Here is a 13,453-nt window from a genome sequence, read left to right as displayed (position 1 = left end):
TGTCATTAAAGCCAAGACAGGAGCTAAAAACATGTGTTTGGTCATTAGTTCTGACGCTTTTTTTTTGGCTAGCTGTGGGCAAGAAAATTCAGTAGCTTTTTCTAAGTGGTGGGAGAAAGGTAGGAGTCCCCATTACAGTTCAAGGGAGCTGAGCTGCTTAGTGGTCCTCTGAAAGTCACCTATCCTGATATCCTCATGCTTCTCTTCCCTGAAGGCAGCTTGAGGGGAACCTTTCTCCCTCGCCTGGGGCTGAGATGGTTGTGTGCTGCCACCTCCCCTGGCACAGCTCATCTCCCACAGGCAAGTTGCTCCAGCAATGTCTCACGTGTGATTAATGCAGGTAGCAAGGGTAGGAGACAACCTGAGCTCCGGAAAAATGTCCGTGCTGGCTACAGAGCTGGTAATAGCATGGACCAAGTGGGGAGGAAGGAAGAGGATGAGGAATGGAGATGGCAGCTCTTACCTTTGCCCCAGGACAACCACGGGCAGGGGGGTTTAGGGTCGCTCCTAAAGCTCCGAGAGCTACCAACTGGGGAACTGAAGGGAGGGCAGCTCTCTGGGACCCTGCATGAGCCTGACCTTGGCATGGGGGACCTGCTTGCTGTCATGGGCCTCTCTGCTTGTTGCACCAGATCTTGGTGTTCCTGGTGTGCAGTGTCTGACACTGGTTGAACTCTTTCTCTTCATCCTTCTGTTTTGCTGGTTCAGTCCTTCCTTTCCAGTTTCCAGCCTTTACCCTGTTTTTAGTCTCTTTCAATCTTCAGTTCACATTTGGACCCACCTTTATCAGATGCTTTCCCATGTTTTGCTCAGACTTTCTTTGATGTGCATTCCCTCCCCTTCTCTTCTCCCACCATAAACCCAGCAGAGAATTTGTGATGAATAAGTACAACTTCTGCCAGTATGTGGGGTCAGACATCAGTCCTTATTTATTCTAACTGTGGACTGGCAGCGTAATTTGGGGAAATGTGGAAACATTACACCCTTCTGCTCTATATGCAGTGCAAGGGGAGGTGTATTGCTTTGTCCTGGGGAGCGCAAACCCTTTCCCCGGACTTTGCATCTGCCCCTGGGATGCTGCAAAACAGCCTGACTCTGCTGGGGACTGGCATCCCCCGTTTAAACCACCTGGGTAAAAGTGTGCTGCTGCAATGCCACCATGACAGCCTCTGCAGTGCTGGGAGGATTGGAAGTCCTCAGGCAGCAGGATGGAGCTGACTAATTGCCGTGCATTAAGGCATCTGTCCTGTCCCTCTCACTCTCCCCATTTGCGTACCCGCCTGCCGGCAGTTACTCAGCACGCTCTGCACGTCGGTGGAAACAAGCCTGTTTTTTCCTGTTATCGAGGAAGCAGTTATGACTGTGATGCTCAAGGACAAGCCTGGGCCTCCCATTCCCCCCCTCCCTTAGCAGTACAAAAGAAACCTACCTAAGCTGTTATCTTCACAGGGCGCTGCCAGAGCAGCTTTTGGTTGGCTGGAGGCTGGAGCGATGCTGGGTCCCCCTCCCAGCTCTCCCGCCTCCCACCCGATATAAAGCACGGCTCCTCACCACTTTTCCAGACGACAGCACATGACCACGGGTGCAGGTGGTGCCGTAGCTGCCTGTTGCATGCTGCTGCTGCTGCTGCTGCTGCTGTTGTTGCTGTAAGGACCCGATGACTTGCTGGATGCCTGGGTGCCCAGCTCTCAGCATGTGCCGGGGGTTAGCTGCACTCCCCATCACTTGCCTGGAAAGGTAAGGGCTTTGCCATACCACAGTTCTGGGATGCAGAGGGTTAGCTGGAAAAGATGCACCTAACTTTGGAGTGGCTGGGCCAGCCTCTGTTCCTGTGGCCGTGATGTTTTGGTAGATATTGGGGTGCAGAGTGCAAGGAAACATGCAGTGAAGGATGGCCTGTGTGATTTGTTTTGGCTGTATCCCCAGGAGGGGAGCACAGATGTAAAACATGCAGGGGAAGAGGAGGCTGGCTAGGGCTGCCCTGTGTGTGTCCAGGTGGATGAACACACGAGGGTTGTTTTTCTGGCTCCATCTCTGCAGAACTTGCTTCAGGTTGACAGCAGCAGGACTATTTTTGTCAACACGGTCGAAATGTTAAGTGACATGTTTCTCCTCCTGCCAAACATGGCTACAGAGCCCCACGCCGCCGGCTTGACATTTAAACACTTATTTTTGTATGAGTGCCTTGGGATGCCTGAATGAGCTGCAGCACACAAATAGCAGCAGGGCCGCGCGCTGCCTTGGGGGGACCCTGGGGAGAGGAGCCGCTTTAGCAGCAGCTCCAGCCATATTGCTGCAGACATCTCCCGGCAGGTGGGTGCCTCCGTGCCACCACCACAGAGCTGTGGTGACAGGCAGCTGCATCCCAGGGTCTCGCATAGAGGGCTCTGGCACGGGAGCATCGTGCTGCCACCAGGCTCGCTGGGTCTCAAAGACATGGAGTAGGTGGATGGTGCCACGGGGGAGTGCAGCCATCTCCATGGCATGGTGGTAGGACCCTGGTGACTCACGGACACCCCCAAAAAAAAGCAGGGAAGCATTAGCCCTCCTGCAGCAGCCTCTCAGCAGGGAGATGCTCCTGCTTTACTGAGCAGAAAGCAATCACTGTGTTTTTCCAGTGTTTGGAGAGCAGCATAGCACTGCCAGGAGAAGGGGATGGGAAAAGGAGCCAGTTTAGCTCCAGGGAGCTAGGGGGGTGGTGGGGGCTCCAGCTGGGCACTCAGCAGCTGCTCTGTTACCTGCCCCAGAGGAAAAAGCTCGCTGTGCTTTATAAATGCATGTGGCACTACCTGGGAAGCGAGCGGGAGGAAACAGTCCCCTGGGCTTAATGTTCTGCTGAGTGTAGTTGCCAAAGAGCAGAAAAAGCAATTGGGGGAGCATTTATTTTATACATTAGAAGCAAAGAAGCAGCTGAAGCTGAAGACTGAGGGCTGCCCCACCAAGCTTTGTCGGGTCCATGGAGTGCAGCCTCTGTGAGGCGGGGGAGTGGCAGCTGCAGTCTGGCAGTCCTGCAATCCCACCTCTCCCTTTCCTCCTTTCCAGAGCCAAGGATCTGAAGACCCGCTTAGGGATTCTGCTTCATAAACCAGAGCTGGGACACAGGATTGGGACCTCCAGCAAATTGCAGCTGGGCTCCAGGCGGAGGTAAGCCAAGCAGTGCAACGTCCCAGCTTCAGCCCAGGACAGGTCCCCGTGGACCAGGCTGTCCTGGGGAATGCTCCTGCCCATCTGCATAGCAGAGAGGACAGAATGCAGCTCACCCTCCCCGTGGTCCCACCCCAGCAGGCAGGGAAGGCGGATCACTTCCCAGCTCCACCAGTTATAAAATCAGACTGGAGAACTGATGCTCTGGCATTAGGCACAGGAAAGCAGGTCCTTAGCAAAAGGTCAGAAACTCAGGCGGCTCCCGCAACTCCTGGTGTCTTCGACCACTGCCGGGGACACCCAGGGAATGCAGGCAGCATTAAAAATAAAATACTAAATATTGCTGCTGAAGGCAAGGCGCCTTCTTGCAGAGAAGGCTCTGCTGGGCTTGTACCAGCAGAAGAGGGCTTCTCTGCATATCTTCTAGAGAAGCTACCTGGCCAAAGCTGCGCTATGGAGCTGAAGTGTGGTGAGCTGTCGGGGAAAGTAAAAGAAAGGGAGAAAGGAAAGAGAGCCCACAGGTAATGGACACTGGGGTCTCGCTTTGGTTTCCTACCGAGTGCTGCTGCCTTAATTTTTGTGCTGTCTCCCGTTAATGGGGCTGTTTGACTGAAGTGCTCCCGTCCTTCATGGTAGGGCAGGTGTGTTGGTGGTGGGACAGTGAGCCTTACATCTTTTTGTATTTTCCAGAGACTCCTCACAAGAGGTACTTGAATGGAGGGAGTCCTTCGACCAGCTCCTGAAGAGTAAAAGTGAGTAGGATCTTATTTTCTTCTCTTGGTGAGAGTGTATAGGATGAACATGATCCCTGTAAGCAAGGGGGTGACTGTATGCCGGGAGTCAGTGTACAAGGAAATCTTGTCTCCTCAAATGAGATGGTTTAGGATTTAGAAAGAGGCCCCTTTCCTGCCCTGACAGAGCTGATGCATGAGGTTTATTGCCTGGCTTGTGAAGTTGTACCCTTTTCTTTTGGATGGGTGCTTTCTGGGGGACGCAAGAACTGTCTCGCAATGCTTTGCTGCTGCCTCAGGACACGAGCATCATCATGGGCATCCTGTGTGCAGCAGTCAGTCAGGGTGAATGTCACACCATACCGTCCCGTTCTCCACACTCAGAAGGCAGTGTGTCTGCTCTCAGTGTCCTCCCTTGTACAGCAATGAAGCCACCTCCCCACAGGCTTTTGCTGCTTAGAAAACTGCGTTGCTGCCCTCTGTCTGTCTGTCCTGTGCCTCCAGGGATGGCTCTTCCACAGGGAAAAGGAATTCAGCTGCTTCACTGAATTACACATAACTGCTTTTCCCTCCAGTATTTGCTATCCATATGGTGATGCGCAGGGTTCCTGTAAGGTGCTGTCTCCCTCTCTCCCTAGTACCTCCAGACCCAAGAGAGAGAAACTCTTTTTGAGTCCCACAAGTAGTCCCTTCCTTACACTGAGCTTTAAAGCAGGTCCATAATGGCAGAAGTGCCAAATTTTAATACAAAAGTAGTTGGCTACCTTAAAAGCTATTCCACAGCAAGAAAAAGTCCTTCCATAGTGCTAGTTTGAGGATAAGCATATTTTTTTTTCCAGCCTTCCTCACGTGCTGTGATGGCTAACAAGCATTTCCAGCTTTGTAACTTAATACATCCCCCCAGCCTGGCTCTGAAATCCTTGCTGCAATTATTCTCCCATACTCCTCAGCATCTCGTTCCCCCTAGATTTCAGCTGAGAAATAAAAATAAAGCCATTGCTGCTTGGTTCCTGCAGGCGTAATGATACCTCAGTGGATTTCTCCTTAGGTAGAATTAGCTCTTTTCCGAAGCTGTAAAGAAAATACTCTGAAGCCTCATTACAGAAAGGTCAGATAAATAAAACAGAGGATTACTTGTCTGTGGGAAAGGATTTTATTGGAGTCTAGTGGCCAATTAGCAATGTCTCAGAGGGTGGAATTTGCCTGGAGGGAAAGGAAATCTGCAGATGTCATGGTCTGAGCTCCCAGGGCGATGCTTGCCAGCAGCACCGCATCTGGCAGCCATCCTCCTCTTCCTCCCCCTCTTCTGCCCTGTTAACTGCTATTCTCTCCCCTCCCCAGGTGGGGTGACAGCCTTCCACACCTTCCTGAAGACAGAGTTCAGTGAGGAGAACCTTGACTTCTGGCTGGCTTGTGAGGACTTCAAAAAGACCCGGTCGAAAACTAAGCTGGCCTCCAAGGCCAACAGGATCTTTGAGGAGTTTGTCCAAAGTGAGGCCCCCAGGGAGGTGAGAGCATTTTCTGCTTCTGTCCTGTGGCATTGAATAGGGTGAGAAATGAATAAAATATCCTGGTAGGTTTTATTAAAGTGGGAATATGTGTTATGGCTCATGAGAGCTTTCATTTCAACTACACGTGGGATTTCAACAACACAGAGGGATGTAAAGGCTTGCAAGCATCTTCACCCTTCTCTGAAGATGGAGAAAACAGTTTTCATTCCCCCATGGGAGGGGAGTTAACACTGAGTTAATCTTTGTGGATGTTGCTTCCTTGCAGGTGAATATTGACCACGAAACCAGGGAGATTACCCGGAAGAACCTTTCAGGTGCCACTTCTGCTTGCTTCAATGAAGCCCAGGCCAAGACCCGCACCTTGATGGAGAAGGACTCCTACCCCCGGTTCCTGAAGTCTGCCTCTTACCAGGACATGACCAAGCAGGCCACCAGCCGCGGCATCAGCAAGCGGTCGCATACCTGACCCGAGCCTGAATCCACTGCATGGGGACAGGCTGGGGGACCAGGCAGAGGCTGAGAGGCAGCGTGCAAGGACTGAGGTCTGTGCGGTGGGGTTTTCGCTGAAGTCCTGGAATTTCAGGAGGATCCCCAGGACCTCAAGTGCTTCTGCTTCTCACCGAGCTGCTGGGAAGAGAGGTCCTCCCTCCCCGGAGGAGCAGAGCAGGTGGGAACGGCTCACATGCCAGCGTGTGCCCGATGCCTCCCCTTGCAGCACAACCAGAGACCTGCACCACCACAGGGACAGAAAGAAATAGGATTTGAGTTGCAAGCCTGGGAAAAAGAGGCTAGATTCCCCTGAGCATCTGTGACCAGAGCGCTCCAGCCTGCCTCTGACCTGCAGCATCAGCTGCTGGCTGCAGAGCCAGTGCAGGAGCCTGTGATTCCCGTGGTGCCCAGGGCAACTGCCCCAGACCTGCCTGCAGGGCTTTTTCTATGAGGGAATGGTGAGGATAAAAGTCCAAAGACTATGTGGCATCTTCAGCTGGAGGGACACTGTGCCTGCCTTCTCCTGATCCTGAGATCCTTATGCTGCTGTTTCCTACGCATGCTCTGCATGAAAGCTTTACACCTTCTTCCAGTACAGCGTGTCCCTAGCAGTGACGTTTTTATCCCTTGCTTAAACTGCATGACCTTTAGATTGCACATAATCTTAGGTCACATGCATAACTTTGGATTACTATTACTGTTATTTATTTTATCATCATTATTATTATATAGATATTTATTAGAAAAGCACTGCTCAAAGCATATGCATGTCCCTTGCTCCAAGGAGCTTGTAAATTAATTTTGGATATTGTAGCATTTAGCATGCTTCCCACCTTTTCTGTATAATAACTTGAAGGATGTTCAGACAGATCTGTAACATGACCATGGAGCAAGGTATGTGAATAGCAGCAGCGAGAGCTGCGGTCAGGCAGGGCTGTTAGAGGGGTCTAAGGTGGCGGGTTTCCCATGAGCTCAGAGAACTATTGACGGCAGTAAAAGGATGCTTTGCATTCTGTGCTGTTTCCTTTCTCTCCTTAAAGATGTGGATGGCATCTCTGCACATAGACTAGCAGCTTGTCCTAGACAGAGAATAGCGATGTAAAACAGGCACTTTGGTGAGTGATCATATTGAAAACTTATTTTTTACATACGGGAGAGAAAACTTGGGGCTTTCCTCTGGTTTAAAATTGGACTTGGCATTCCCTTGGCTGGTGAAACCGGTCTGCAGCCACAGCACTTTACCAGAAACCCAGGGAGCCAAGCAAAATGCTGTGAATTCAGTGTCGTGGGGCAGCAGGACATTTCATCAGTTCAGGCCTGTGGTGTGAGCTCTTCAGAAAGCCCTTATGAGCAGGTGTTTCTGGGTCCTGCAGCCTCCCTGAAAAGCTATGGATCCTGTTTGGCAGCAACAGTGCCAGCAGCTGTGTGGGTGGGTGATGGGAAGCCCACCAGTGGCCTGTGCTGGGTTCCCAGGAACGTGCTACTAGCATTGTTTCCTACTGATACAGCCTGAGGCTGCCATGTGTACCTCCATTTATCCCTAAAGACCAAACCTGGAGGTCCTTATCCCACTGGTACTCACTCCTTGCCAAGGGAACCATCTTTTGCTCCCCCAGCATTGGCAGGAGCACAGGATCTCTCGGGCTTTGTGCAGCTGTTTGAGCAGAGCAAGGGACCGAGGACCAGTTTGGGGTCATTATTCTAAGTCCTCTTCCATCTTTCCCCATCCCGGTTCTACCTCTGAGCCTCGGTGGGTCCTGGCTGTGTTTACAGGGAGATTTTAGCTGTTTTCTTAATTATTATTTATTTTTACAACTGGAACCACCTTTGTTGTGTTACTGAAGTGAACAACACACAATGGTCTGTTTCCATTTCTAACAAAGTATTGTCATTATAAAATAAAATGTAAAGAGGAAAATACTGTGACAACACCTTTTTTTTTGGTTGTGGGCTTTCAATTAATTGTTACGTTCTAATTTTGGACACCTTGCAAAGCATACTAAAGAAAGCTGCTTGTGTTGGATGCCTCAAGGGGCATTTACAGTCGCTTTAAAAGTTTCAATGTCAGGAACACAAAAAGAAGGGGAAGACTTGTGAAGAGTAAAGCTTCATGGTATTTGGCTTATTGAAGAGACTTGAACAGTTCACAGCAAGAAAGGAAGCAGAAGTTAAGTTTTTAATATATTAATTGCCAGGGTGTTCAGTACTGTTTGTATTGCTCGCCATTTTCTGAGCACTTTACAGGACTGCAGTTCCCAATACCTATTTAATATCAGTAAGACACAGTTGTCTTAAAAACATAGGAGGACTCAAGTTAAGGCTGCTGTTTGCAAAAACTGCTTTTGAGTTGGTGTCATAAATAATATTTGATTTTCGTTGGTAACTCAGCTGATGATTGAATCCATTTACAAGGGGGGAATTGTCTGGCTCTAGAGGAGATATTAGAAAACATCCTACCCTTGTTGCAGCATGTGCTGTCTCTGAGGTCTGAGGAGTCCCCCGTGTCCCTACGGGATACTGTAGGAGGGCAGAGGCAGGGTGCATGGTGTGTGCACCTCCAGGGACTGAGGGAGCACTGGAGGGTTGCCTGCGGCACGAGCGATGCAGGGAGGGGAGCATCCAAGTGTAGCACACAGATGCTAATGCTTTGAATAAAAAGGAAACAAAACATGTTTTTAAGTTGTCTTCTTTCTATTTACTGTGTGTTTCGGAAGCCAAAACTAACTGGCCTGCGTCAGCAGAGGAGAGTGTGAGCAGACTGCCGAGGAGGAGGAGACGGCATCATAGGTGACTAACTCAGGAGCACTCAGGTCCCCAGGCATTACTATTAGCACAAGCCAGCCTCTGCCATTAAAAAGCCTTCTACAAGCAACTGCATCTATAACAGCACTTTATGCCTCATCCATGGCAGTCCAAGGATCATCGCTCTTTATAAAATACATCAACTCTTCTCTATCTCTATTCCCTACAGTTCTCATCCACCTAACCAGAGGAAGGCTGTTTAAACTTCCCCTTATCTTTTATTCACTATTTCATTAAGCATGGTCTTGTCTTACAAGACAGACGGTTCAGAATTACAGCAGTCTGCATGTATACCTGATCTTAGTGCATGTCAGAGGGAAGAAATGAGCTGAAGTGTGTCCAGGAAGTATTTAACTTATCTGGCATGAAAGACTTGGGGAGAGCGGCAAAACAGTCTAAAAGCAGATAGAAACAAAATAATGATTTTTTTTAACTGCAGCTTCTAACTGAAAAAAAGAGAATATTTTGTCTTGCATACCTTGAAGTTAATTTAAAACTGATTGTCCATTTAAAAATATTTAAATTGGCCAACAAAAAAGTAAGAAAAATCAGAATGAAAATCTTTTGAGCTTTCTTTAGAAGGAAGTTTGGGGCTGCATCCATTCTTGATGCACTATGCATGGAAATGGATGGGCCAGGTTGAGCCTTAGCCTCGGCAGTAGTGCTTAGACTTCACAAATGATAGCAGAGTATCCTGTTTTCACTGTGGTTTAATCTCTACAAGTCCGAGATGCTTCCCAAAGAGAAACTTTGGTCAATAAAACCATGCCTGTGTCCAACGTGTCCTCTGCAATTGCTGGCAAAACCCAGTGGTAATATAACAAAACTTTTAAAGCCTTGGGAGGATAAAAAAACCACCAACCCACAAAATTGCCTTGAGAAAGAAGAGCCAAAACTTCCCGTGACTGCCTTTGGGCACATCCAGCTGCGGTTGCTTCCAATAAACCATGATGGAAGTTTCCCAGGGTAGAGGCTGTGAATTTGGAAGCAGCAGAGAAGATTTTAACTCTGGGGAGCAAGCATGGGGGCTTGTGCTGCCCCTCCCCAGGCATGACACATATTTGCTCCAGGGCCAGGTTTCCATAAGCTGGGAGAGGATGTGGATTTATTTGGTGGAAAAAACCACCAGTTTCCCTCTGCCCTGGGACCCAGCATGTTCCCAGCAGCAGCTTGGTGGGGTGGCATCGCCTCTCAGCTGCCCTGTCTCCTTCTGCAGCTGGGGGTCCCCACTCCAGCAGAACCAAGCAGCCTTAGGGCACATACATATGTGCATAAGTGGCCCCATAAAGACACGTGTTTGGGCAGGTGGATGTGCATGTCTAGGTGTGTGGATGCTGAGCTTTCTGTTGCATGCACCACAATGGATACACATGCATAACAACGCACATATGCAGGCAAATTCATAGGTGTTTGCATGCGTGTACATCCATGATTTCTTTTTTAAAAGAGAGTCTGAAAATAAATGCTACAAAATGTTGTTTAAATGTGTTTTTGAAGGAAGCTCACCAGCAAAGGGGATGCACTGAGCCGTTTCAAATACTGTGAGCACCTTACCCAGCAGTGCTCTGCCAGCCCCTGTGCCAGCTGACAGGGAGGGAGGAGCTGTATTGCACTGCTTCCCACTCTGCGGCTTTCACTTTCACGGCCTTGGCCTGAATAAAGCGCCAGAAATCATGAGTGATGTGTTTACATATGGCTCGTGTCCCTCTACTACGTGTGTGGCTAAATGCCAAGGTTGCCAATCTGGTCCAGCTGTGCGTAGGGATTCTTACCCCCAAGGGTGCCTCAGAACTGAGAAAAAATTAATAATAATATTCATGCTTTCTGACACTGCTGGGGAGCTGAGGGTAGCACCAGGCTCTGCAGCCCTCTGCCTCCCTGGGGCTGGGCCACCTGTGCTGGAGGGCTGTTCTGATCCAGTGCAGCTGCAACCTGGGCTCAGCCTGTGGGGAGAAGCAGGGAATGAGAAACAGCTAGGAGAAATGCTGCTGGAGAGGTGCCTCAGCTGCTCAGGAAATGCATTTAAGCTCAGGTCCTCAGCCTGGCTCCTTGTTTGTCCTATTTTGGCTGATCTGGGATGCCTTCAATGGACCTGCTCTGCTCTCCTTGCCCAGGGACTGGGACACAGTGCCCTGTTCAGTGAGGTCCCTGCCTGCCTTGCTGTTGCCCTTACCTCTTCTTCCCAGCCCACTCCTGCTGGCAGATGTGCTGGTCTGGTTTTGTGGTGATGAAGATTGAGCAGCAGCCTAAAAAGGTAGCAAATGTGGATTAAGAAAATGTTAAAATACTCCACAGTAAAGTGAAATGTGGTTGATGTTCCTGCATGGACAGCATCACCTGTCAGTGTTTAAATTGCATCCTTCTGTAGGCTATTTTCCAGGCCTGAGTTATAACACTGGAAGTCACATCAATATGGCCAAGCATATAAACTCTGGGCCATTCCCATTTGAAAATATAATAAGGAAGCAAGTACAGGCACATGAAGGAAAAGGCCATCCCACTATTCATAGCTACATTAAAACTTATTTTGACTTTGGCAGGCAGTTTTTGTTGCTGCATTTTAGCTCATGTTTATTTGTGGCTGGTGGCCAGGGTGTGGATGCTTACGGATGTTATCTCAAGGGAAGGGTTGCAAAATGTGTGTGGGTCTATCAGGATGGAGGAAAAGGAAGATTTGCTCAATTGTGCCCTTGATTTCCCTGCTGCATGTGTCTCTGCAGCTCATCTGAGTCCCTGTCTGCATGGGGGCAAATAATGAATTTGCAGAAGGAATACAGCAGGAACTACATAGCCCAGAGGCTACAGGAACAGTTGTGGAGGGGACCCCCATGACTCTCATACTTTAGAAAACCTTTGAGGACCTTCTCTTCCCCATAAACTGCCTGTCACAGAAGTTGAGAGTTTGATCTTAAGCTGTTGCGTATGAATCTATGGAAAGCAATTTGGATCAGGGAGGAAAAACAGGGAAAGCATTACCAGCAAATCCTTCTTTGCTGGTGTACAGGCACAGGACACTTCTGCCACAGCCCTGCTGGTTGCAAACACCTTGTTCCCAGCATCCTTGGGTTTGGGTTTCTACCATCCTGGGGGTTTTCATCTTCCCTGGACTACTTTAATTAAATCAGCAAGCTGAAGAAGGCTTCTGTACTTGGTGGCTGGGTGATGTGGTATTGTTATGTACTGTAACACTGACTTTTTTTGGATGTCCTTATTGTTGGCTCTGGGTCAGTGATGCGCCCCTGCTCTGCTTCTTTCTCTCTTTTCCAGCCTGCAAATGGGAAGCTGAACATTGGCAGCTAGAGCCCCAGCTCTGGTCAAACTGGGAGAGATGCTGTTGAGTTCAGCAGATTTCTGTGAATTAAAATGGGATCTTGACAGTGATTTGAGATTGTTTCATGGTCTTTGTCCCTGTGGGGCTGTGTCAAGGTCACCTGTGGCAAGACAAACTGTGAAACTGCATGCAGAGACTGAGGGATGTTTCCAGACCTTGTGGATGTGCTGCATGCTGTGGAAAGCAGGATGCTCAATATGATAGTTAGGTGCAGAGATATGACTCCTGCACAGGCGGAGCTTTTCAGAGCATTTGTGAATGTTGCGAATGCATTTGTGAATGTTGGCATGCCGATATGAGCAAGCAATGCAGGGTGCATAAGGATTTGGGTATGCATGTAAAACATGTGCAGGACTGCATCCATGCACCCCTTTAGGGTGTGCTTTTCTGCATTCATGACCCTGTGCATCCAGCCATGTCTCTGTGCATATATGCAGATGACCAGTTTCTGCATGTACCAACGTACTGCAGAAAGCCAGGCATGAATTCATTAATGTGGTTTCAGCCTCATTTCAAGTGTGGTCTAAATCTTGCAATTGGCATAGTTCAGTGGAGGTGGCTGGGGATGTTACATGGCTCTGCAAGCTGGTGAGCTCATCTTACATTACAGGGCAGTGAGGGAAACTGGGTGGCACCTCACAGCCTGGGTTCCTTCACGTATTTCCTGCACATGCATAGCAGGTGGATGGGAGGGGCTGGAGGACTGGGGTCCCTCAGGTGGCACTGTATTTATACCAAGTTACCTACAAGGAGGCTGGTGCCAGGGCAGCAGCCAGCTGCCTGCTTGCCAGCATGGGTGCAGTTAGAAACATGCTGTCTGTGGCATAAACACACCTGGAGCTCAGAGTTCCCTGGGTGAAATTTAGCAGCATGGCTAATTTCTTCATGTGGATGGATTTCATAGAATCATAGAATCACAGAATCATTAAGGCTGGAAAAGACGTCTAGGATCATTAAGTCCAACCCTCAATCCAACACTACCACGTCTCCTAAACCATGCCCTGAAGTGCCACGTATACACGTCTTTTAAATACCTCCAGGGATGGTGACTCTACCACCTCCCTGGGCAGCCTGTTCCAATGCTTGACCACTCTTTCAGTAAAGAAATTTTTCCTAATATCCAATCTAAACCTCCCCTGATGCAGCTTGAAGACATTTCCTCTCATTCTATCGCTAGTGACCTGGGAGAAGAGACCAACCCCTACCTCACTACAGCCTCCTTTCAGGTAGTTGTAGAGAATGATAAGGTCTCCCCTCAGCCTCCTCTTCTCCAGGCTAAACAACCCCAGTTCCCGTTCCCTTAATCTCTCCTCATAAGACCTGCTCTCCAGACCCTTCACTAGCTTTTTTGCCCTTCTCTGGAGACGTTCCTGCACCTCAATGTCCTTCTTGTAGTGAGGGGCCCAAAACTGAACACAATATTCAAGGTGTGGCCTCACCAGTGC

The 13,453-nt window shown here is 49.2% G+C and overlaps 1 protein-coding gene across 1 annotated transcript; it reads left to right on the top strand.

Annotated features, from left to right (window-relative positions):
- The first annotated feature begins 1,525 nt into the window (after positions 1–1,525).
- On the top strand, positions 1,526–7,779 carry RGS16 (regulator of G protein signaling 16). The gene is made up of 5 exons (XM_075096966.1): positions 1,526–1,737; positions 3,043–3,144; positions 3,835–3,896; positions 5,217–5,383; positions 5,652–7,779. The coding sequence occupies exons 1-5, from the start codon at positions 1,658–1,660 to the stop codon at positions 5,850–5,852; spliced, it is 612 nt and encodes a 203-aa protein (XP_074953067.1). The 5' UTR covers positions 1,526–1,657; the 3' UTR covers positions 5,853–7,779.
- The last annotated feature ends 5,674 nt before the right edge of the window (positions 7,780–13,453 follow it).

This window comes from Phalacrocorax aristotelis, chromosome 6 (assembly GCF_949628215.1).
Source record: "Phalacrocorax aristotelis chromosome 6, bGulAri2.1, whole genome shotgun sequence".
NCBI lineage: Eukaryota > Metazoa > Chordata > Aves > Suliformes > Phalacrocoracidae > Phalacrocorax > Phalacrocorax aristotelis.
The sequence above is the reverse complement of the archived record's forward strand: the minus strand, read 5'-3'. Positions and strand labels throughout refer to the sequence as shown.